Consider the following 22970-nt stretch of genomic DNA (forward strand, 5'->3'; position numbering starts at 1 on the left):
TATGTTACATGCAGCCACAGGAAAACAACAAGCAGAAGGTTGCGTGCGCTGGCGTCTGCAATGCCTGTCATCTGTCGCTTCCGTCGGAGGAGCTCACCAAGGAGTGAACAACATTTGACACCCAGACTGGACTTGTACACTTTACCATGAATCGACTTAAAAGAATGGAGAAACTTCATGTGTATGTAGAAAAATAAACAATTTTGATGTCTCACTTTTGTCTTTCGTTGTTGCCGTGACTGTGAAAGCAGTTACACATAGGTGGCCAACTTCTTTTTCGCTTGTTCTTTTCTGCGCATTTTGTTGCTCACTGCGCAAAAAACAGGCGAAAAAAGTATTAGGCCTGGTAGAAAAAAACAAAAAACAATGTTTGAACTGGGAAAAAAAGTTCATCCGATTGGAGTACTTGAATGAATCAACCGTTCATCCGGCAAGGTGCAACTGTTAGGACTAACGGTTGCCCGGTAAAGTGTAAATGTGGAGAGGAACAGTTGCTCTATAAGGTGCAAAAGTGAGGACTAAATGTTAGTTCTTTCAGGTGAACTGTGGGATCAACAGTTGCTCACTAAGGTGTAAATGTGAGGGCTAAATGTTAGTCTCTTGAACGCATCTGTGGGGACTAAATGTTAGACCCGGTGCCGTTAATCTTTAAAGGGATTAATGGTTGTTGCCGCCCCATTAGTCCCCAAAAGGACGAACCACACATCTTTTAACACCCTTTTGCCTTGGAGTGTAGTGTCTAAGGTACTCGGCTGCTGACCCGTAAGTCGCGGGATCGAATCCCGGCTGCGGCAGCTGCATTTCCGATGGAGGCGGAAATGTTGTAGGCCCGTGTGCTCAGATTTGAGTGCTGGTTAAAGAACTTCAGGTTGTCGAAGTTTGCGGAGCCCTCCACTACGGCATCTCTCATAATTATATGGTGGTTTTGAGACGTTAAACCTCAGTATATAATCAATCAAATCAATCAAAAATGAGAGGGGGCTACCTACTACTACTAGTACTACTACTACTAGTAATAATAATAATACTACATACATCGCGGACACACAATTCGCGGCATCAAGAACATTCGCCGCTAAAATGAAAGCACCCCTTAGCGTAAGTATAATATTTTCTTTTGCTTGTTCATCACTAAACTACAAGGACGCCATTTGTTTCATAACATCTGCATGATTTTAATCCTCGAACAACTATCACCTAGCGGCGAATGCTAGAACGAGGTACCCTTGAACACGGCCGCCCGAATCGGGCGCGTGCGGCGGTGTTTCTGCGACGGTTCTATCCGGTGAGCGCCCCATTGAAAAAATTGGCAGATCCCGCGTACAGAGGGTATCGATGATATGCGAAGCACGAACTAGAAATGTTTATATGTCACTTCAAAATCACCACAACGTTACGATATGAAGGTAAATGATGCCGTACATGCCTTTCGTGTCATGATTATCTTCTTTGGATGTGTTGTCTACCTTCGTCATCTATTCAGGTCACGCGATACCAAATTTAGTGTATGTGGAGCTAGCGAAACGGCCAAAAGCACGCTATAAATGTTGTCAGAATCTTACATGACACGCGTGTCAGGATTACCATGTTTCTACCAGCGATATATTTCGTCTGTCATCAAATTCACATATAACACCCATCTGGAGCTTGAAAAGCGACCGAGAGCGCATCATGAAGGGCCAAATATACTTCAATGTAGCGTTGACGCGCACGGACGCTACGCACAGTGACGCAACGTTAGCAAAACGCGGGCACTTTATAGTCTGACGCCAGGCATGACCAGCGTCCGTCGACGCGGCCCGACGGCAACCTGCGTGAATTGCGACATACTGCATTTCGCGCCGATGCGTTAGCCAGATAACACGGCGTCCCCCTATTTTCGTGACGAAGGGACGCTGGACGGGCTGGAACGCGCATGCGGCGTCGCGTCCCGTCGCGCGGGCAAACGCTGGCGACCATGCGCACCTTGTCACGTCAAAATATATTGGTGCCTTGACTGTGGCGTGTCGTAAAGTTCTCATTAGACACGCATCTCATGATTATCATGTTTGCACCAGTCACATACCTTTATCATCCATTAGGCGTCTCGTAGTACCAAATTTTGCATATGTGAAGCTAGCGAAACGGCTGTGAACGCATCATCAGTGTGCCATGTAGTTATGTTGTTACATTACAGATATGTTGTGATTATCATGTTTGTATGTGTTTTTTACATATGTCGCCCGTTCGCGTCGCGTAATACCGAGTTTGGTGCATGTGAAGCTAGTGAAACGGTCGCGAGTGCATAATCAGCATAGCATGTAATGTTGTTACATGACACGCATCTCATGATTATCATGTTTTCACCAGTCACATACCTTCGTCATCTATTCATGTACTGTAATTTCCAGTTCAGCATATGTAACGCTAGCGGAACGGCCGTGAGCGCATTTTGAGCATGGCATGTAGTCATGATGTTACATGACACGCATGCCATGATTTTTATGTTAGGGTCTGTCACTTGTGTTTGCTATGCGATCATGCAATACCATACCAGCTTTGAAAGATGCCATGTGAACGAAACCGCCGCAAGAGCTGCAGGACTAAGAAATCTAAATCATGACATTCATGACTCACATATCATAATTTTCATGGTATGACTAGCCAAATATGTTCTTCATACAGTCATGTTAAGCTATACAAAGTTTGGTATCGATACCAATATTGAAACGACCAGGAGAGCTAAAAGTCGTAGGCGGCTAGACAGACAGACAGACAGACAGACAGACAGACAGACAGACAGACAGACAGACAGACAGACAGACAGATAGATAGATAGATAGATAGATAGATAGATAGATAGATAGACAGATAGATAGACAGATAGATAGATAGATAGATAGATAGATAGATAGATAGATAGATAGATAGATAGATAGATAGATAGATAGATAGATAGATACGCTTAATGTCGCAGAAGTTCGCTAAGAAATGCTTCGCATTTAAATATGTAATTGAAGTTCCGCTGCGCACCGTGACCCAGCACTCTTCTCCTACTCCCCTGCGTTTGGCAATGCGGTCTTGTGCATGAGATTAGAAGTTCAAGCAAGATTAGAAATTAAGCAACGTGGAATAGGTAGGCTTGCCTTGGGAGCTCACGGGAATACACCGAATCAGGAAGTACAAGGTGATATGGGATGGACATCATTTGAGGGCAGGGAAGCTAGCAGCAAGATAAAATTTCAGAAGCGATTGAGAGAAATGGGGGAGGAGCATTGGGCTAGAAAGGCATTCAGCTACTTGTACATGAAGAATATCGATACAAAATGGAGGAAGCTAACCAGAAAATTGACTGGTAAATACTTAGAAAACAGCAGGGGGCCAAACCAAAAAGATTTTCATTTGTTTATCGGTCAAGAAGAAGGTGAAGGAAGCTGAGACCGATATGTGGAGAATCGGCATGATCAAGAAGTCCGCACTAGAGATCTATCGAACTTTTAAGCAGGAAATTGCCAAGAAAATGATCTATGATAATACTCGGGGTAGTTCTCTACTGTTTGAGGCCAGGACGGTATTATTGCGAACCAAGACATATCGGGCCAAATACGAAGGGTGTGCAGTACTTGTGGAGAGGAAGAGGAAACTGTCGAACACTTGATAATGATCCGTAAAGGACTTCACCCTATAGTTCAAGTTGATGGCGCAGAGTTTTTCAAAGCACTGGTGTTTAGGGACAGGGAGGGCAAAATAGAGTGTAAGCGGGTAGAATTAACTAGAAAAAGGTGATCTGGTTGGTGGCTAAAGTCAAAGCACGAGTGAAAATTAGACCCTTCACTGTTAAGTACGAGTCTTCAGCCGCACTATTTAAAGGAAAAAAATCTAGTTTTCGGTTCACTAAGTATGACGGCTTGGTGGTGTTAGCCATCGCCAAATCTAAAAGATACAGCCATATCAATCCATCCATCCATCCATTCTGCAGACGACGCCTACTGCACCGCGCCGTAGACATGCCTGGAAAAATGCACATTTCGCCTCCATGAGGCATGTATTAAAGTGACAGACTACATGATCTGTCACACTTTTCATTCTTTGTTTTAGGGATATTTTCTCTTACTGCTGCCTGAATCGGTGCGTGTCACTTTAGGCGGCCCTGTTTTGCATGGAAGAACAAGGCCGCCTTTTGTCGTTGGCGACCCTGGGTATATAGCAATGTTACGCAGTCCAGCTCTGTCGTCCCAGCATCAAATTGCTGGAAATTATCACCTAGTGCTGGAAACGCTACAGTTGTTTTCACCTGCACGTTGATCGGCGAAATTTCGTTGTGGGCACGACACTTAGAATTTCGAAGTTCCCACGGTACGACAGTGTCCCGAACGTGACTTTCTCATGTAAGCGCAGGCCACATGTAGCCAACTATGAACGTGAAAATAATGGGTGATGTCGCCTGCGAATTGTAGGATGCCAGGAATCAGTCACATCATTACCAAAATACTTTATTTCGCTTAGGTGAAACTTGTCGTTCTAAAGTGCGATATTGTTAAAGAGCTTGTTTCACAGAAATTCCATGTGTGAGCGGAAAAGCTGCGTTGACCATGAGATAAATTTCGAGGTAGATGCAATTAAGATGGTGTTTGCACTTCGGCCTTCCTATACGGTAAAGTGTGGGTCTCCACCGAGAAGGGAAGGCATGGTGCTAGCGTGCGGGGAGGCGATTGCGTGTGGGTTCATTCATTCATGAGAACGTATGTGCGTGCGTATGTGCACGTGCTTTTGTGTAGGGTCTAGTGCGCCCGCGCCCTGTGTGCGTGCGTTATTTGGTGCGTGAGCGTGTGAATGTGTGTGTATGTGACAGCACGTGCTCGTCTGCCCGTGTGGGTGCACTGCTGTGTGTGGTCGAGTGCGCGCGCGTGTGTGTGCGAATGTGCGTGCATGTGCGCGGGAGCTCGTCGGTCTTTGTGTGCGCGCTTGTCTGTGAGGGCGAGTGCACGCGAACGCGCGTGTGTGTTCTTTTGTGCGTGCGAATGCGTGTCATTGTGCGCTCTTTCGTGAGTGAGTGTGTGCGAATGTATGTGTATGTGAGCGTGCTCGTCTGTCTGTGCGCGTGTGTGTTCGTTTGCGCGTGCTTTTGTGCATGTTCTTGTGCACTGCGTCTTTCTACGTGTGAAAAAAAAACGCCTTTCACGTGTATACCTTAAAGAATAGCGTCGTCTCTGTATGCAAATTAACGCTGGGTGCGCTCAGCCATCACTTTCCCCAAAGTTACGAGACGCGGGCCAAACTGAACTGCTTCGCGTAGGAGCACATTTGCAAGAAGCTCCACTCCCGTAGCATTTCCTTCATTGCCGAAAAATGTTGTCTGCGAGTAAAACAGGTAAGCTTTCGCATCGAAGGCGTAACTATATCAAGGTACTTCTGCCTACATCTACGACGCAGCTCAACGATCCTTCGGATCGTTTCCCTCTTCTGGAAGCGGTCAAAAAATTTTAATAAGTCTGGTGAGTTCTCTCTCCTGTGCACTTTCTACTCATGTGCTGCACAAACGAGCACCAGAATTTTTTTTTTGAAAACTGGCTCAGAGATGTGTAAAATTCAGTCACTATCATCACGACAGCCGCTGGGGCACGAAGAAAAAGAAAGAATATAGCGCCACCCACCATCACTTCTTCTATTTGTTTTATTTGAGGTGGTTGGGAGGCGAGAAAATATAAGGTGTACAGCTAACCAGTGAACTGCGGTTTCTATAGGCGGTTTCACCAAAGCCTGCCGATCAATGGCAACATTCTGCGGTCACCAAAATACCATTCCAGGAAAATTCTGGTTTACCATGTTCTTGCGTGGTTTTAGCCTTTGTTGTTGGCCGGGGCTGCTTGTGTTCCGATATTTTATGCAGATAAAATTATTCCAATGAAGCGCTCGCAACTCGGGCACAGCTTTTTTCAAGCCAGGATGCAGTCTGCAAGCCTGAACTAATTTTATATGCTAGTCGAAACGTTCTGTTTTCATCACGAGAGAAAACTGTATTCCCCTTAGGAGCACGTAGGGTTGTTCTTCCCACTTCATTAAAGGCCATATAAAGCTCAGCGCACACTATTGGCACAGAGACGATACTCAGACTTCAGATTAGTTGAAGGGCCCGGTTACCGGGAACACATCAGTCACTGTCGTCTTCGATCCGTGGCACATAAGTGTACTGACGCCTGAAAAGGATAGCAAAACGTGGAATCTACAGCACTAAAAATGCATCGCAAATGTGTTTCTGAGTGACAATAACAATGCGTACTGTTTGAAACAACATGGGGCGCAAAGTGGCCGTGATCTAAAAGAATCTCCGCGCTGTGTACGTCGTGGTGTCCACGTTTCTTTGTCGTTGCATTTGATTCTTCTTTAAGTGATGCCGGCGAGTGGGCACTCATCTGTGCGAGCAAATGACTCATCGCCTGTCTTTCTGCCTCTGCTTATTACCGCCACATTCTATCTCATTTGTCTTTCACTGTTAACATGGTTTAAGTGGGTTCAACTTGAGAGTTTGATTCATGAATAGCTTACTCGTGAGTAAACCATATTAGTTCGCGTGACCCACTCAGTGTCAGTTGATGTTATCACATAACCAGTACATTTTATATTTTCTTGATCACACGAACACTTCGTATCACGAGAAATTCCGAACTCCGATGATGTCTATAAAGAGTGCCCGGTGTGACATAGGCACAAAAATAAGCGTTTTATCTTGAGTGTGGGTGGTTAGACGAAAACACAAATATGTTTGAGGTTTGACAGGAGGAAGGTTTTCAGTTCTAGTAGAAAAGCTGAATTGAGCAACTTTACTGTGAATCGGGCAACTCTTCTTCTGCATGTCGACGATGTGGGTGCGCTTTGAAGAAGCGGAAAAGAAAAGCATAGGTATGCGCTGTCAGTTCTCTCTCCGCGTCTTGAAAGCTCATCCACATCGACGTGCAGAATCAACTGGCGCAATTAAGTTCGCTGACAAACTTCTCAGCAGACGCGGTCACTGCCAGAGGTAACACGGAGGAGGGGGCTGTGCTCATCGGAACGCTACGACGGATGTTTTGTGCGGCGCCCGTCGGCCACATGCGCCGTGTTTCCTGCAGCAGTGGCCGCACCTGTACCTGCCATGTTTCTTCATGTAGCCGCTGGACGCCCCTTCACGTAGCCGCTGGAAGCCCCTTCATGTAGCCGCTGGACGCGGCACCATATACATTTTAAGGAATGTGCCAGAAATATTTGAGCAGCAAACTCAGACACCACGAAAACAGCGCTGGAACCATTGAAGAAACATTACCGGAAGTGGTGCAGCAAAAGTCTGCCGGGGTAGGCCGTTCGGCGCGAGCAAGTTGGTTTACAAACACCGAAACCGTCTATAAAGTTACATCTTCAAGCACCGCAAACCATCCCCCACAGGCAGCAAAGCAAAGGATGGGTAGTAGGCGCGCGTCGCCATGTGGCGAACGGAGCGGCCACGCCCCCTTTTTCAATTACGCCTCCTCCGTGCGAATGACACGGCCGGAGGAACACCGCAACGCACGCCCGATCCAGGTGGCCGTGTCACAAACTACATACATCGTGGATGACCGACACACGCTCCAAGGAGCTTTGCTCCTAAAGCTTCACATTTGGAACAGAAGCACTCTCAAAACGAAGAAACATGTCAGATTCGTCGTTCACGACAACTGTCCAAAAGTCGGTCTTGAAAACGCCGATCAACTTTGTTTTAAATTCCTAACATAACGATACAGAATTCTTCACTTCTTCCGCCATTTCCGTGCCTAGTGAAATCCCAATAGCCTCAGCGATCGCGTCGCTATTCGTTCTTGCTCACTTTGACACTGGAGACTCACGACGAGTGGATGCTGTCGTTAAGTCGACTGGACAGTTGGGGAAACCTGTCGACATGGCATCTTTTTCAGGCGAACTCCGTCACTTTTAACCTCGTCTTCTTGCAGTTGTCTTTTCGTCATGAACCACCATTGCGACGAAATCACGCATACCTATATGAAGGCTCGCATACCTATTTGGAGCAAAACATAATGAATAAAATGTGAGTGCAAAGTTAATATTCTGATAATCATACCGAATAACTGCTGCTCTACAAGAAAAGTTAAATAAAACTAATAACTCAACATCTTCTACCTTCTGCGAATGACAATGGCTTTTTTGTACAATCTGACAAATGAATGCTTCCCAAACTTGTTCCTGTATACTATCACAAAATCTAATATGATACCGTCCAAGAACAATACACACTTAACTACCTACGTGGGCAAAAGCATAAACATATTCTGTCACTATTTGTAATTGCTGCTTCTGTTTACTTATATTCAAATAGGCTCTTGCTGTTAAACCCTTCCTCAGAATGGCTCGCAGCCACTTATATTTGTCGCCGATGTCCCTCGGAAAAGCAAACACATCAACCTTTGGTCCTTTGTCGTAATTTCTTTTGCCGCCGGAGACGCAACATTGATCTTTGTCGTTGGAAGCGCATGGCCACGTGTGGCTCAACGAATTTCTCACACGAGGAACATTCTAGTGCTCCTCGGTGGTTCACTTCACTATACACGAATATATCACAAGCACAAGTGCACAATCACGAAATGTCTCTTTTGAACTAATTTACTGCTTGAATAAAAATTCAGAAAAAAGCGCTCACAAGGAATAAAAAAACGTGTTCACCCCGTGCAACTTCGCGACGACCGATTGTCTTGACAAGCAGAAAAGTGAAGACGAGAGCCGCAGAACTGGCCAGTGTAGCAAAGCAGGTTGTGTTGACCAGGACAACACGTGTGACGTAGGCCACTCGTGTGTAGAGTGTTGAGGATGTCTTTAGGTAGTCTAGGTGGTGTTGGGTCTACGCGTGGGTATGCCCGGTGCTTTTTCTACAGGTTCGTGGTATTTGGTATGAGGGATGAATGGTGTTGGATGGCCTGTGGGAAAAGCTGCGGCGTCGCTATGGCTCTTTTGGTGTCACGTTCCCTCGTCTTTTGCTCTTACAGAGAGGTCTGCGAATAATTGCCTTTGTATAGCCGTTAGCGCCGAAGTCACGGATTATGTGCCGCCTTCTTCCCACTACTCTGGTGGCAATTAGTGCTTTTCTCTATTCTCAAACTTTCTTTTTTGACATCGAACACTTTTGCTCGTGGGAATGGCCATGAATATATACGTACGTAGTTAATTTTAAAGGAACCTTGCAGTAACTAATTTCGGAGGCGGGTGGGATTCGCTTAAAGGCCTTACTCAGAGCTGCCAAGTGTAAAATAAAGCTTAGCTGAAGGTCAGGAGAAGGCACGGAAGTAGTACAGAGAGACAAATCAAAGGATCGTTTGCTTGAAGAAGCGGTGCTGATGCCCCTGCTGTAACTCATTTCTGAACTACTATCCCCGCTTCCAATCCTGAATTGCACCTTTGCCCCAAATACCCCTCCATACATTGAAAGAAATGATCTTTCTTGGACGCTCAAAACTCTCTGGAAGGAGGGGGAGGGAGCCAGTGAAGGAGCACTGACGCAAAAAAATTGTTGCGTTTTACTTTCTCTGTCGCAGCAGGTAGCTAATGGCCCACTTTTTTCCCCTCGAACAGCAGCGCATGACAGAACATGGTCACAGCCACATAAAATAAAGCAAACACGTGTGATGTAGCGCAAACGATGATATCTTGTCCTAAGACCTGGCTTAAATAGGATAACAGACACGTGCACACTGACACCGGTGAATACAATGAAGACTAGCCTTTCTCGCGAAAATGTACAAGACAATGCTGTCTATTATTTATCAATGACCTTTATCAAATATGAAACTCGGGACACGCGATTGACTGTTTGAATAACGCAGCCCAATTATGACGTGGTTTTTCAGCTTTCTTTTCCTGATATAAACTATGTATATTACAGCATTTCGCAAAACAACGGAATGAAAAGCGTAGATAAATGCATTGATGAATTTGACAAATTTCAAATTCGCACTGGTGTTGAGAGCAGCAAATTCATTTTGCCTTCATTGTATTCACTGCCGCCAGTGCTCATGCACCTGTTGTGAAAATCGAGTGTAATACTAAGTTACCATTGACTAGAGACATTTAGATGTGCGAGATATATCTTCATCTTGTACGTTGAATGGCATCATATATACTCATTTAACTTTTTTACATGTGTTATGATACATAAGTATTCCGTGATGGTGCTTCTTCGAAATATATTGTATTATTCCACCGGCTTTATCATTTTTTATCACCCAGCACTTACATCGTGCAAGAATGTGTAACCTGTTGCGTGACTGCAGATTCGCGGGCTCTGTTCTAAATCTTTTTGTGTTGCAATCCCGCATTACTTTGTGCCGTTTCCTCGCACCCCGTGAGCCGGGGACGTGACGTCAGTCGTTAAACTGATGGTGAACGGGGCACGGTTCTGCTTTCAATTGGTTACGGAAAGCGAGATGTATTTGCCTTTCATCGCACTTCTTTCTTTCGAGCTGAGTGTCGTTGTGTTTCGACATTCGAGTACGGTGGCTGGCGTCTGAGAAGCCCGGCCGGGTCACGTGATCACATCGGAGAGGGGCGAGCGTCATGAAAGCGAATAGAGTCTACTTCTGGCAGCTAGCGAGACAGGCTGCTCGGAGAAACCACTTGTATTTTCAAATGGGCATGAGGTCCTTTGTTTAGGGTCTAGTATTAAAATAAATAGCCTTCATAACCTTCAACATGTCCGGGTTTCATACATTCCCAACAAACTGGTTGGCAATGGCGGCATAAGAAGAAGGCTGGCGGCCACCTGCTGAAGGGAAGGAACTTCGACGATACGAGATCATCTGGTTCCACACAGCAAAGCAAGCGAGGAAGAATCCACAACGAGCAAGTCGTCGATATGGGATTGGCTCACAAGGCAGTGTCTCCGGGAGACAAAGACACTGCACGCTCGTGGTATCGGTGAGTACTTGAGCGACTACTGTTTGCCAGAGGATTAAAACTGCGTTCAATCGAGCTTCTTATTTTTATTGCGATAGGAAATGTATGGACACTCTCGACTGGATTTTACCATCAGCGTCGGCATCGATGTAATGCACCGTATATGTATACGCATCTATGAAAGCACTCAGGCACGCGGAATCAAACGTGGTACATCAGCGTCAAGAAAGCGAGGAGTTGACCACTAAACCAGCCCAGAGAACGTTCTTCACCATTCAAACGACAAGATATTTATATCTACCACTTACCGCTGCTGTGCTTCCGGAATTACCAGAAAGATGGCGCCATGAGCGCACGTCGCCCCATCGCGCAGCGGCGCTTACTCTAATCTCCTAGGCTTACTCTGCCGGGCTTAGAGAAGAGAGCGCGCTCTCTCACGCGCCCTTATCTAGTGGTGGCGAGGAGGGGAGGATCGTATGCCTTGGCTGGCCTCGGGCTCTTGTTTGCCATCACAGGGTGGGTGGTTGTTTCGAAAATTGGTGTATTCAGCTCTTGCTTACTATTAAAATGAGGAAGCTAACAAAACACGAATTGCTGGTACTGGGGGAAGAACTCTGTGTGGAAGTAGGCTTTTGTTTGCCATCACAGGGTGGGTGGTTGTTTCGAAAATTGGTGTAGTCAGCTCTTGCTTACTATGAAAATGAGCAAGCTAACAAAAGACGAATTGCTGGTACTGAGGGAAGAACTCGGTGTGGAAGTAGGCTTTTGTTTGCCATCAGAGGGTGAGTGGTTGTTTCAAAAATTGGTGTAGTCAGCTCTTGCTTACTATGAAAATGAGGAAGCTAACAAAATACGAATTGCTGGTACTGGGGGAAGAACTCGGTGTGGAAGTAGGCTTTTGTTTGCCATCAGAGGGTGAGTGGTTGTTTCAAAAATTGGTGTAGTCAGCTCTTGCTTACTATGAAAATGAGGAAGCTAACAAAGTACGAATTGCTGACGCTGGGGGAAGAACTCGGTGTGGAAGTAAATGAGCAAATGAGGAAAGCTGAGATCCACTATACGGTTGAGAAAATTCATTTCAAACAGAATGAAATCGCAAAGTTATGGCGAAATATATGCCGTATTGAGAAAAGACGGTCAGACACTATAAAAAAATGAACAGGGGAAACAAAGGCAAGCTGAGTTAAATGTGGATATAGAACAGAAAAAAAAAAGATGCTTGAAGTCGAAAGGATAAGGCTTGAGCAGGTGACATTGGCGTCGGGAACGAGGGTGGCACCTGCTTTGCCCGACGATGTGAAAAAGTCTCGTTTGCCTCAGCCACTGCGGGGAATAACATCGGTCTCTAGCTCGGGAATTTTGAACGCATGTGTTAGAGACATTTATTCACTGGTGACTCTTGACCACAAAAGTAGCTTGCTTTGCTACCATGGGAAGGGGGGCATCCCTATTGCAAAAACCAGCTCCACTGGACACCAGCGTCCAGCGCCATGCCTGATTATGGGCCCAATATGGCGCTGGTACTAGCGCGTCCAAGTGCAGGTACTGAGATGCTGGAGCAGCAGCGTCCGAGTACTCTGCGCAAAATGGCTTCACAGGGTAAAATGAGAGTGCCCTTTCACCATAAATAAATATACAAGTAAATAGCGCGAATGCACACAAAAGTAAAAAATGAAATAAAAAAAGAAAACGCCTCCTGACGAGTTTGAACTCGCCACCTTCAGATTTCGAACCCAGTTCACAACCCACTAGCGCCACACCTTTTTTTCTTTCTTTACTGCCCACTACGCCACGCCAGAACCTATTTGTTGTATTGTAAAATGACTATTTATCCGAAGAACGTACGCGCCTTTCGACGTCAAGTTTACAAGTCGCACAGTGAAGATAGACGCGACATTACTTTTCAAATAAAAAATGCATCTTGATTCGACAGTGACGAACGGATTCCGGGCACCGAATGACGTGCGGATATTAGTGAGAGCGCCAAGTTTTTGAAGCATCCATATCTTAACTCTAAAAAATCTCAAATTGAATAGAGGAGCAGCCACAGATTGTCGGCTGTTGCTGCCGATAGTTTTTTTTTTTTCCTGTGATAGTCGGTTCTCGCACTTGCTACTGGTCAACATGTACAGATTATTTAAAATGTATTGTTTGGTGGATATCCGCGCAAACGAGTGAATATGGAATTTTTTTTTGCGCAAGCGACGATGTAGCAGTACACATCCGGCATGCCAGATTACATATTTGCGGTTATATCGACACCTGCAACTAAGAAACCGCCGAAAAAATTACTAACGCAATCCACTGAAAAAGTATGCCAGTGTGTTAGATCACTAATGCGTACCAAATTACTAACTCAAAATTGCGTGTTCTTACATACGAGTCAGAGAAGTACAGGCTCCTGCGCTCTGAAGGAAGCTTTCGGGGACAGCCTACGTTGCTGAAAGCACGACACATCTTTGTCGACGCTCCTCGTGCGGGCACAACACACGCAGAGAAATGGTTGGTTTTGGCTTAGAAATTTCTAAACTGTACTTTACAGTCATTTTTACACTTCAGAATTGTGCCTATTTAAAGTAAAAAGCGCCGGCAGCATGTACACTAACGCGGCGGGTGCCATAGGCCTCGCTGGGACGGAGCACTGGGTAAGGCTGCTCTGGAAGCAGCTGAGTTGCGATGCTTGAAGTTTCTGCATTTGAGCTTTGCAACGTTTCCGACTCTTACCTAAACTGTAACTGAAGTATGGAGAAGTCAGTCAATACCAGAATTGCATTTACGAAGTGGCGACGCCGAGCGACAGCCGTATTTCTGGCCTCCGCTGACAGTATACAGTGGGCGTGCCAGTGTACAGATACATGCAGTTAAATCAATACCAACAAATGAAAAAAACACCCATAGAAATACTGATGCAATCCACTGAAAACGTATTCCAGGGAGTCAGTTCACAAAAGCGTACCAAATTACCAACTGGAAATTACGAGTTGTAACATATCAGTCAGTGAAGTACCGGCCAAGTGTGGCCGGCAGCTTTCGGTGACAGCCTGCGTAGCTGAAAGCGCGACGTTCGATCGTCAGCGCTTCTTGTGCGAACATCGACACAAGGCATAACAGTCGGTTTAGGTTCATAGATGTCTAAACTATACTTACAGTTATTCTCACACTTAAAAAATGTGTACACGAAGCAAGAAGGGCTGGTAACATATACAACAACGCGGCCGGCACGACAGGTTTAATGCTCGCTGGGCCGGGCACTGGGTAAGACCGCTCTCGACGTGGTGAGTTGGGATGGTTGAAGATTCTGCATTTGAGCTTCGGAACATTTCTAACTGTTACCTGAACTAAGTAGAAGGGTAAGCATGGCTGGACATCCATTTGCGCGGCGTGGCAGAATCGAACGATAGCTTTTTTTTCTCGCCTGCACTGGGAAACCTTGCGAAGCGATCGAGGGAGCTCATTTACGTTTCGTCAACTTGCGGCAAAAACAATTTCCCGTTTCTGTTAAGAGTGGCGGGCAGCTCCAGGTTTACAAACGCTGCAACTTGGAATCCTTACAGCAATACAAGGCTTATGCGAATATGGCTGGTATACGCGGGGGCATATCGAAAAAAGTGCATTACATATGCTGCGATACGTACGTGCGGCGAAAAAATTACGTATGCTTGGTATCTGTAAGGGTAGCATCTATTCCGTGCAGTCGAGTCAAGCGTTTTATATTCAACGACAACGAAACAGACCACGGCACTTGCTACCATAACGTGCACGCTGCGCTTGTTAGAACAGAGCGTGCTCCAGTATTCACCAGCGCTTGTCAGTGAAACTTTTAGCGCATTCAGCGCTTCGCAGTGTGCACCAGCATCACAGCAGTCAAGCCAGTGCCCATACCATTGCGACACAGCTTTTTCCCAGTGTGACCAGCGAAGTGCCAGAATATACAAGTGTGTATCAGTGTCTCCAGTGTGTACCAGTGCCAAAAAACGTACTGACTTTACGCTGGGGACGAATTTTTTTGCAATAGGGATCGCAGGTTGCTGCTCGTCTCAGCACTGGTGAAGCAAGTGACTGTGATCTGGTGAATTCAAGCGTGCTCGCTAAATCTCAGCTCTCTTTCGAAGAGTTTAAAAGAATAGATTGATAGGAAGGAAAAAAGGCGAATGAAAGCTACGTTGAATTTGCTTGTAGCATAACTAATAACTTGGTGAAATGGGTAAAAGGCTCTGGTGCAGAAGACAACTTCTGCAAGCTTCGAAGTTTAATTGTTCTTGAGCAGTTCTATGAAACCTTGCCGGAAAACATATGCCTGTGGGTGAGGGATAAAGAACATGGCGTCTGTCTAAAAAAAAAAGCGGTGAACCTTGCGGAAGATTATATAGCAAGTCGTGGCTTCAAAGAAACTGGCTTAAGCAAACAGGACGTTCTAAAGTTTCACCCGGGGCAGCAGGCTTATCGTAAAAGGCCGCGAGACATGCGGGATGAAGAGCGCAAAGGACCATTCAATTCAGCGCAATCTAGTGCAAGCGTGAGAAAAGCACAGGGAGCCCGAAGAAAAGGGCCATAGAGATAGTCACGAAAATTGGAAAAGAGAAGGCCCACAATTTGCGATATTTACAAAAAAGAGGGTCACTTTTCCACAAACGGCTGGAAGGAAAAGCGTGTATTCACGATTATATTAAGCAGTGTTCCCAGTAACAATGAACCACTAAATCCATACACCAAATATCTAATTTTAAATGGCCAGAAGTGCAAAGTACTCGGTGATTAGGCGGCCACCATAGATGCTGTCCAGCCAAAAAAATTGCCCGCAGCTTCCCTCGGGGGAACACTGAGGAGGATGCGGACCATATAATTGGTTAACGGGGTGTTAAAGTGCGACTTACTTGGGTCGATGGCTAAATTGGTTAACGTGGTTGTGAAATGGGGTGTTAAATTGCGACTTACTTGGGTCGATGGCTAAATTGGTTAACGTGGTTGTAGGAGGAATGTTAAATGAGTGAACACGTACACACGTATGCGAAAGGGCGGCGCTGGTCGAAGGGACGTCGATCATTGTGTTTGTGGATTCGTTGGAATTCATTTCACCGCGACCTTGGACGTCGACGCGCCGTACAAACCAACCGACGAGCGGCAACTGAGCGAGCGAGCGCCGACCTTGAGTATATATACAGCACGACGGCGCATGCACTGTCAGCTGTTGAATGTTCTCGAAGCGCGACGCCACATGCGCGTCCACTGGAGAATCAGGAGAATTGTAAATGTCGAACGCGGTGTGTAGAGGAGGAAGGGTGCACAGATGGTGGAGGAGTGAAGCGCGCGCGGTGTGTAGAGGAGGAAGGGATGCACAGATGGTGGAAGAGTGGGCGACGGCGCGACGGCGCATGCGCGCGCGTCAGCTGTCGAATGTTCGAGAAGCGGTGCGGACGGCGCACTACAAGGCGCGAGTATAAGATGCTCCGCATCTAAAAACGTATCAAGTGAAGATTACGTATCTGAATGCGCTTGGATTCGCCAAGCAGTTAGCGAAGACTCCTTATGTCTGCAATAGCAAGAGTTGAAGTTGAAGGGCCATTCGGTGTTTTGCACACCGTGGCAGTTGTATCAAAATTGTTGCCCGAGGGTACCCTTAACTTTTTGCCAATAAATCTTAGTAGATGTTAAATGAGCAGGGAAAGGCGTTCGCTGATGTTGATGCACAGTTGCTCGCCCTGACGTGATCGAAGGGTGTTATGCAGAGAGCAAAGATGTAGCTGACGGGAAGGAATCACTAACTTCAGGAAATGTAGAGGAACAAACATAGAACAAGGAGCCCGTGAGTGCGAGAAAAGATGAAGCTAGCGCTAAAACGGTGTGCCCGCATGTAAGCGCCGGGTGTAAAGCGCACACCGAAACTGAGCGCGAGGACACCTTGGTGAAACCAACTGAACCTTCTTTTCATAGAATACTGGATGTTTTCGTAGAATACTGGATGAATACTGGAAGGACCGCTCAGAAAAACGACCCATTGTTTCGAGGGGTACCAACACAAAATTTCGCAGCCGAGTTAGCCTGTGGAGTTGATTACCGTGAACATGCATATAGAATCTGCCAAATAACAACAGCAAGCACGGCTTAGAAGGTACTTCAAAATAAATTTGAAGTTTGCGTGGGCTCTCGACTTCATTGTGCCGTTGACACCCTCGAAGGGGACTCTTTAGTGACCCCCTACGGCCCTCACTTCACCATCCTGTAGAAAATAAAACAAGTTATCATGACATCATAGGCACCATTTTCTTTTGGCGCGTTTGTTTCCACAGTCTACTCTTTTCGGCGGCTGCTCGCGATGTGCGTGACCGTGGCGTAACCTTTGAAAGTTTTATGTTTGACGACGCTGCAGATTCATTTCCTATTCTAAAGTAATTCTTGATGCGGACCGAGCGGAAGTGTGTCACAGTTCAGAGATGCGGACCGAGTGGAAGTGTGTCACAGTGTGCTGAAGTAGTCAAAAGCGGCGCATATTAGGTGGTTATAGTTGCACCCGGCGGCTTCTCATTTTTGGAGCTCTTTCAAACTGAAACTGAAACTAGTTGATAACGATGGGCCTGTAATTAACTATCTTTCGCGTGATGCAGCAAAAATCGTGTCGTGTTATGACTAAATGCCCTTGGCAACACATTGCGGCAGAAAAACGCGAAGCTAAAGTTTTTGTGTAAATACCCCTTCAAGTTTGTAAGCAGCAGCCTAGGCTAAAGCGTCTTGTCAAAAAACATCGCGCTCAGGTAGAGAGGTAGTGTCTTTTATCGCAATTACAAAGATAAACATTGCCGAAACTTTGATCAGATAGTAATTCCAGTCAATTTTCACGATGATCGAACGAGCTGCGGAGTATTATCCACGATCGCCTGTGGGCAGGGCACCTCGGAGTAAACAAAACTAAAAAAGACTATTCAAGAAATTTTATTAGCCACGTTATTTCAGAGATATACAGGAGTTAGTACAAACTTGTCAGACGTGCCAGAAGATGTGTAAATCCACCGAGAAGAAAGCCGCAATGATAAAGGTCCGTATATTTTGGAACCATTCTCAATAGTTGTCGGTGTTTTTGGACGCCTACCCAAGGCGAAGTCTGGGCCCAAATATATATTGGCTATGTTGTCTCTAGCAACTAAATTCGCTGAAGGTTTGACAGTTAAAGTAGAAAAGTGCAAGTTGGAGTGTACCAGCGTCACTTACTTGGGTCATAAAATGGGGCGCAGAAAGCGTGAGCAAATAAAAGCGAAGGCAGCAACAATACAAATCTTCCCGACGCCCGTGACAAAGAAAGATATTAGATAATTTCATACCCAGCTACTCCCAACTCGCGAGTCCAAGGTCTGAGGAAAGGTGAACCAGAAAAGGTGACTTGGACTAACGAGAAAGAGGAAACAATTTGGAAAGTGATCACTGCTCTGTATTTATAGCCAGTCTTGGCTGCACCTGATCTAAGTCGCAGATTAATCCTCCAGTGCGACGCTAATATTCGTGGTCTCTGTGACGTACTTTTTCAGATAAATGGGCAGAGCGAAGAACACCCCGTGCTGTACCTCACTCGGAAGTTGTCTCCGCTTAAAGAGGCTTACAGCACGTCAGAGAAAGAATGCTTATGTATTGTTCGGACTAATTAAAAACTGCGATGTTATTTCGAGGGGACCGAATTTGCTGTAGAGACCGATCATTGCCCGCAGTCATGGCTTAAAAAAATGTATGGGAAAAGCAGCAAGCTGTTAAGATAGAGCCTTAATGCGCAACAGTTCAACTTCGAAGTGAAATACAGGAAGAGAATTGAGAACAAAAATGGAAATGGTCTGAGAAGAGGGGTCTAATTGATTTAAGGTCAATGCTATGAAAGGGTCACGCCTGCGTTTTTCAAGCGTTACGCTACTTTGCTAGTCGAGAGCTGAATACACGAAAATGAAGTGAAAAAAGAAACGACCTCGAGGTCCGAGTCAATTTTCTGGCAGCCAGAAGATCACTTGTCCGCTGTCATTCGCGAGCGTTTGAGATTGTGTTGGTGCCAACGCGTTTGTGAAGAGCGGTGTTCATACAACATACATCCATGTCTCCTTCTTCCAAGCCTGTATAGACAGAAGCCGCCTCACCAAAGGACTTCCTCAGGGGGAGGAGTTAGTTGCGTGCACGCAGGTTCGCGGACTCGGAGCAAAATGTATCAGTGTTGCAGCCCGGGATTCCTTCACGCCATTTCTTGACAACCCGCGAGTCGGAGACGTCGCGTAGGTCGTTAAACTTATGAACAGACCATGGCTCTTCAAATGGTTACGGGAAGCGGGAAGCGCGAGGGCACACCTCTTGCTTTCCAGCCGAGCGTCGCTGTGTTTCGACCTTCCACCCGGTGGCTGGCGTCTTGGAAGCACGACCAGATGACGTGATGGCATCGAAGGCGGAAGAGCGTCATGAAAGTGACGGGAGTCGAGCTCCGGCAGCCAGCCAGACAAGCTGCTCGGAAATACCACTAGTAGTTTCAAACGGGCCTTGGGCCTTTTTTTAAAGTCAATGATTAAAATAAAGACGCTTGATAACGTTCACCGAGTATGGAGTTTTTACATCCTGAACGAGCCCCCAGATGCAAATATTTTTTTTTCACCAAATGTAGGTTTACTTATTGCCAATGAAAGTATTTTTTATTATTTCTTCGACATTTCTCGACTGGCATGGCCAGAATATAAATACACTGTTCTTTGCATATGCCCTATACTTCGCTACTACAGGTAAGCTTATTTTGAAGATGATAAAGTAGCCAGTCGGCTGGCATGAGAGCGCGCGTAGGTGGGTGTGCGCGGAAATGTAGCATTGGAGCGACTCGCAGCACATGGCACCAGCGAGGAAACGTCGCTTGCTTAATGTAATCGCAAACTTACCGAGATTTGGACCGATGCCTGGAAGAGCGCCCATGCGTTGTGCGAGGGGTCTCTTCGTCGGGGCCCTTCTAGGTCATGGTTTTAAAGAACACGTTGTATAAGCTTAAGTGAGTGAATGATAAATAAGTAAACTGAAATATCCAAAAAACAAAGCTAAACGCACCGGCATGCATGCTATAGGCACACTAAGCTGAGCTCATGGGACACATAGACGTGCATTGGTTTTGTTGTCCGATACAAGACAGATGACTGTTTTTCAATGCCCACAAGGTAATTTCGTCGTTTTTCAGATGAACTTGACTTATGTTCAAGGTCACTTGTAATTGGTGCATATAAATTATTTATTCGTATACACTGAACGTTTATTTCACAAAGTCCAGAGCTTAAGGGTTTAAATCAGCTTCCAATATCTGTAATTGCAATTTTATTGAGGCTGGCCGTGTTTGTGGAATTAAGCTCAGTATGAAAAAATACATTCACATTTATGGCGTGCATTGCTTATAAACCTTTTCTGATACTTGTAATCAATGAATGTGAACAGTGTTTAAATAGATGTAATGATAGTTTATTTTCGACAATTCACAGCGAAAGAAGGACGCAGACGAAGTATAGGACAATACGAGCGCTGATACTTGTCCTATACTTCGTCTGCGTCCTTCTTGCGCTGTGAGCTATCGAAAATTAACGGCCACCAACTAGCTCAGATTTCCCTTCTTGTTCAAATGTATGATATTCGATAAAGAAAAAGGCAATGGAGATAATACTAGCCTTTTTTGTAAATTGCTGATGTAACAATTGCTTGAACAACTTTTATTTTAAAAAACAAGGTAATTTAGGATTTAATTATATTTGCAGTTGCTAGAAACTACCTACGTGTTGGTTCAAAAGACTCCAAACCAAAGAAAGGTCTTTTGTAAGTGCTCTGCATAAACTTTAAATGATGACCTTTATTGACGGATGCTTTATGGCCATCGTGTGGTTTACGCTGTCAGAGTTTTGTTCCTTTTCCGAGTCATCGTGGTTTGCGGTGAAGGCCCACCATGATTTTTTTAAGAGATTGTCACTTCTGTTCGCAGAAGGGTGTTCAATCGTGCTAGTTGTCTGGACTTCTCAGCACTTGTACTACCACAATTTCTATCCTTTTTTCTAGTGTTTTTTTGCTGTTTATGTGAAATACTCTTTTATAAACATTGGTACTTTTTCATTCACCAGAGCATATCAATTCCATTTTAGAATAATTTCGCTCCTACAAACACGTACTGCAATGTAAATTGTGTAAGCACCTGTCGATTGATGACTCCTTCGGTAGGGGCAGAGTTTTCTTCGCGGTGGGCATGAATCATGCTTTGACGGCCTTCGTCGGAGCTGCCTGGGTGCGTGTGCTCCGATGAGGAACCCTGCACAGCTCGTGCCTCTGAGTGTGCGCCTACCGTCGGCTGGGGTAACTTCGTGGGTGATGACTCATCGCCTTGGTCACTAGTACGCCGCGCCTGTGAAGGACCAGGGGAAAACTAATTGTCACCGATGTATTAAAAGACTCATCAAGCGAGGGCCATCACCGCTCGCTGGGAACATATTCCTCTATAGTTCTGTATGCAGATGAGCGGCCTTCGTTCGCCCTCTGTGAACTTATTTCGCGCTAATTTTCTTTGTCAATGTTTTTCTCTGTTTATTTTTACTTCTTTTTGTGTCATTCTTCCTCTTTGTTTTCTAACGTTGTTTCACTCTTTTTTTCTGTTCTTGCTCTCTTTCATTTTAAATACTACGCATTTTTTAGCGAACTTGGTGACTTTGAGCCTATCTATCTATCTATCTATCTATCTATCTATCTATCTATCTATCTATCTATCTATCTATCTATCTATCTATCTATCTATCTATCTATCTATCTATCTATCTATCTATCTATCTATCTATCTATCTATCTATCTATCTATCTATCTATCTATCTATCTATCTATCTATCTATCTAGCCGCCTACGACTTTAATCTCTCCTGGACGGCCCGACAATGATATCAATACCAAAATTGGTATGGCATAAGATGGCTGTATCACTGGCATAACTGACTAGTCATAACATTAAAATCAAGACACATATGCCATGAATGTCATGATATACATTTCATGGTCTTGCAGAACGTGTGGTGGTTTAGTTCACATGATAATTTCCAAAAGAAGTAAGGTATGCAATGAGGGAATGGTGAACACAAGCGACAGACCCTAACGTGGAAATTATGACGTGCATGTCATGATTTTCATGTTATTACTGGTCATGACTACATGCCATGCTCATTGTGCACTCATGGTTGTTTCGCTAGCTTCACATATACCACATTTGGTATTACGGGACGCGAATGGATGACGAAGGTACATGACTGGTGCAAACATAATAATGATGAGATGCGTGTCATGTGAGAACATAACTACATGTCACCCTCATGAGGCACTCGCGGCTGTTTCGCTAGCTCCATATATACCAAATTGGGTGTTACGTGACGTCAATACATGACGATGGTATATGACTGGTGCAAACGTGATAATCATGACACGAGTGTCATGTAAGAACATGACAACATACTACGCTGATGATGCACTCATGGCCCTTCGGCTTGGTTCGCATATACCAAATTTGGTAATGGGAGACGTGAATTGAGGACGAAGGTAATTGACACGTCCAAAAATGATAATCTTGACATGCGTGTTACGTAAAACATGACTACATACTTCACCCACAGCGCACTCGCGGCCCTTTCGCTAGCTCTACAGTACCAATTTGGTGTCACGTCACGGGAATAGACGACAAAGGTATGTGACACGTCTAAACATGATAATCATGATAGCCATGTCATTTGAAACATGATTACATACGACGCACATAGAGTGCTCGCGGCCATTTCGCTAGCTTCACATATACCAAAGATGGCATCAGGTGATGTGAATAGACAACAAATGTAAATGACACATCAAAACATGACAATGGTCACACGCGTGTCATGTAAAACACGAATAGATGCTGCGCTCAGAGCGTACTGGTGGCTATTCCGCTTGCTCCACATATACCAAATTTGTATCTCATGAAGTGAATGGACGACGAGTGTAAATGCCACGTCTAAACATGATAATCATGACACGCGTGTGGTGTAAAACATGACTACATGCTACGCTTCTATCGTGATCGCAGCCGTTTCGCTAGC

General features: G+C 45.3%; 1 protein-coding gene across 1 annotated transcript in view; it reads right to left on the bottom strand.

Moving 5' to 3' along the window:
* The window catches only part of LOC142765373 (uncharacterized), a 192974-nt gene that overhangs the window by 68887 nt on the left and 101117 nt on the right, over positions 1–22970 (bottom strand). Inside the window, exons 2-3 of the mRNA XM_075866222.1 lie at positions 21059–21265; positions 19776–19840 (exon numbers count right to left, since the gene is read on the bottom strand). Of these exons, the coding sequence (XP_075722337.1) occupies positions 19776–19840; positions 21059–21265 (272 nt within the window). The remainder of the gene's footprint in view (positions 1–19775; positions 19841–21058; positions 21266–22970) is intronic.

This window comes from Rhipicephalus microplus, chromosome 1 (assembly GCF_043290135.1).
Source record: "Rhipicephalus microplus isolate Deutch F79 chromosome 1, USDA_Rmic, whole genome shotgun sequence".
NCBI classification, from domain to species: Eukaryota; Metazoa; Arthropoda; class Arachnida; order Ixodida; family Ixodidae; genus Rhipicephalus; species Rhipicephalus microplus.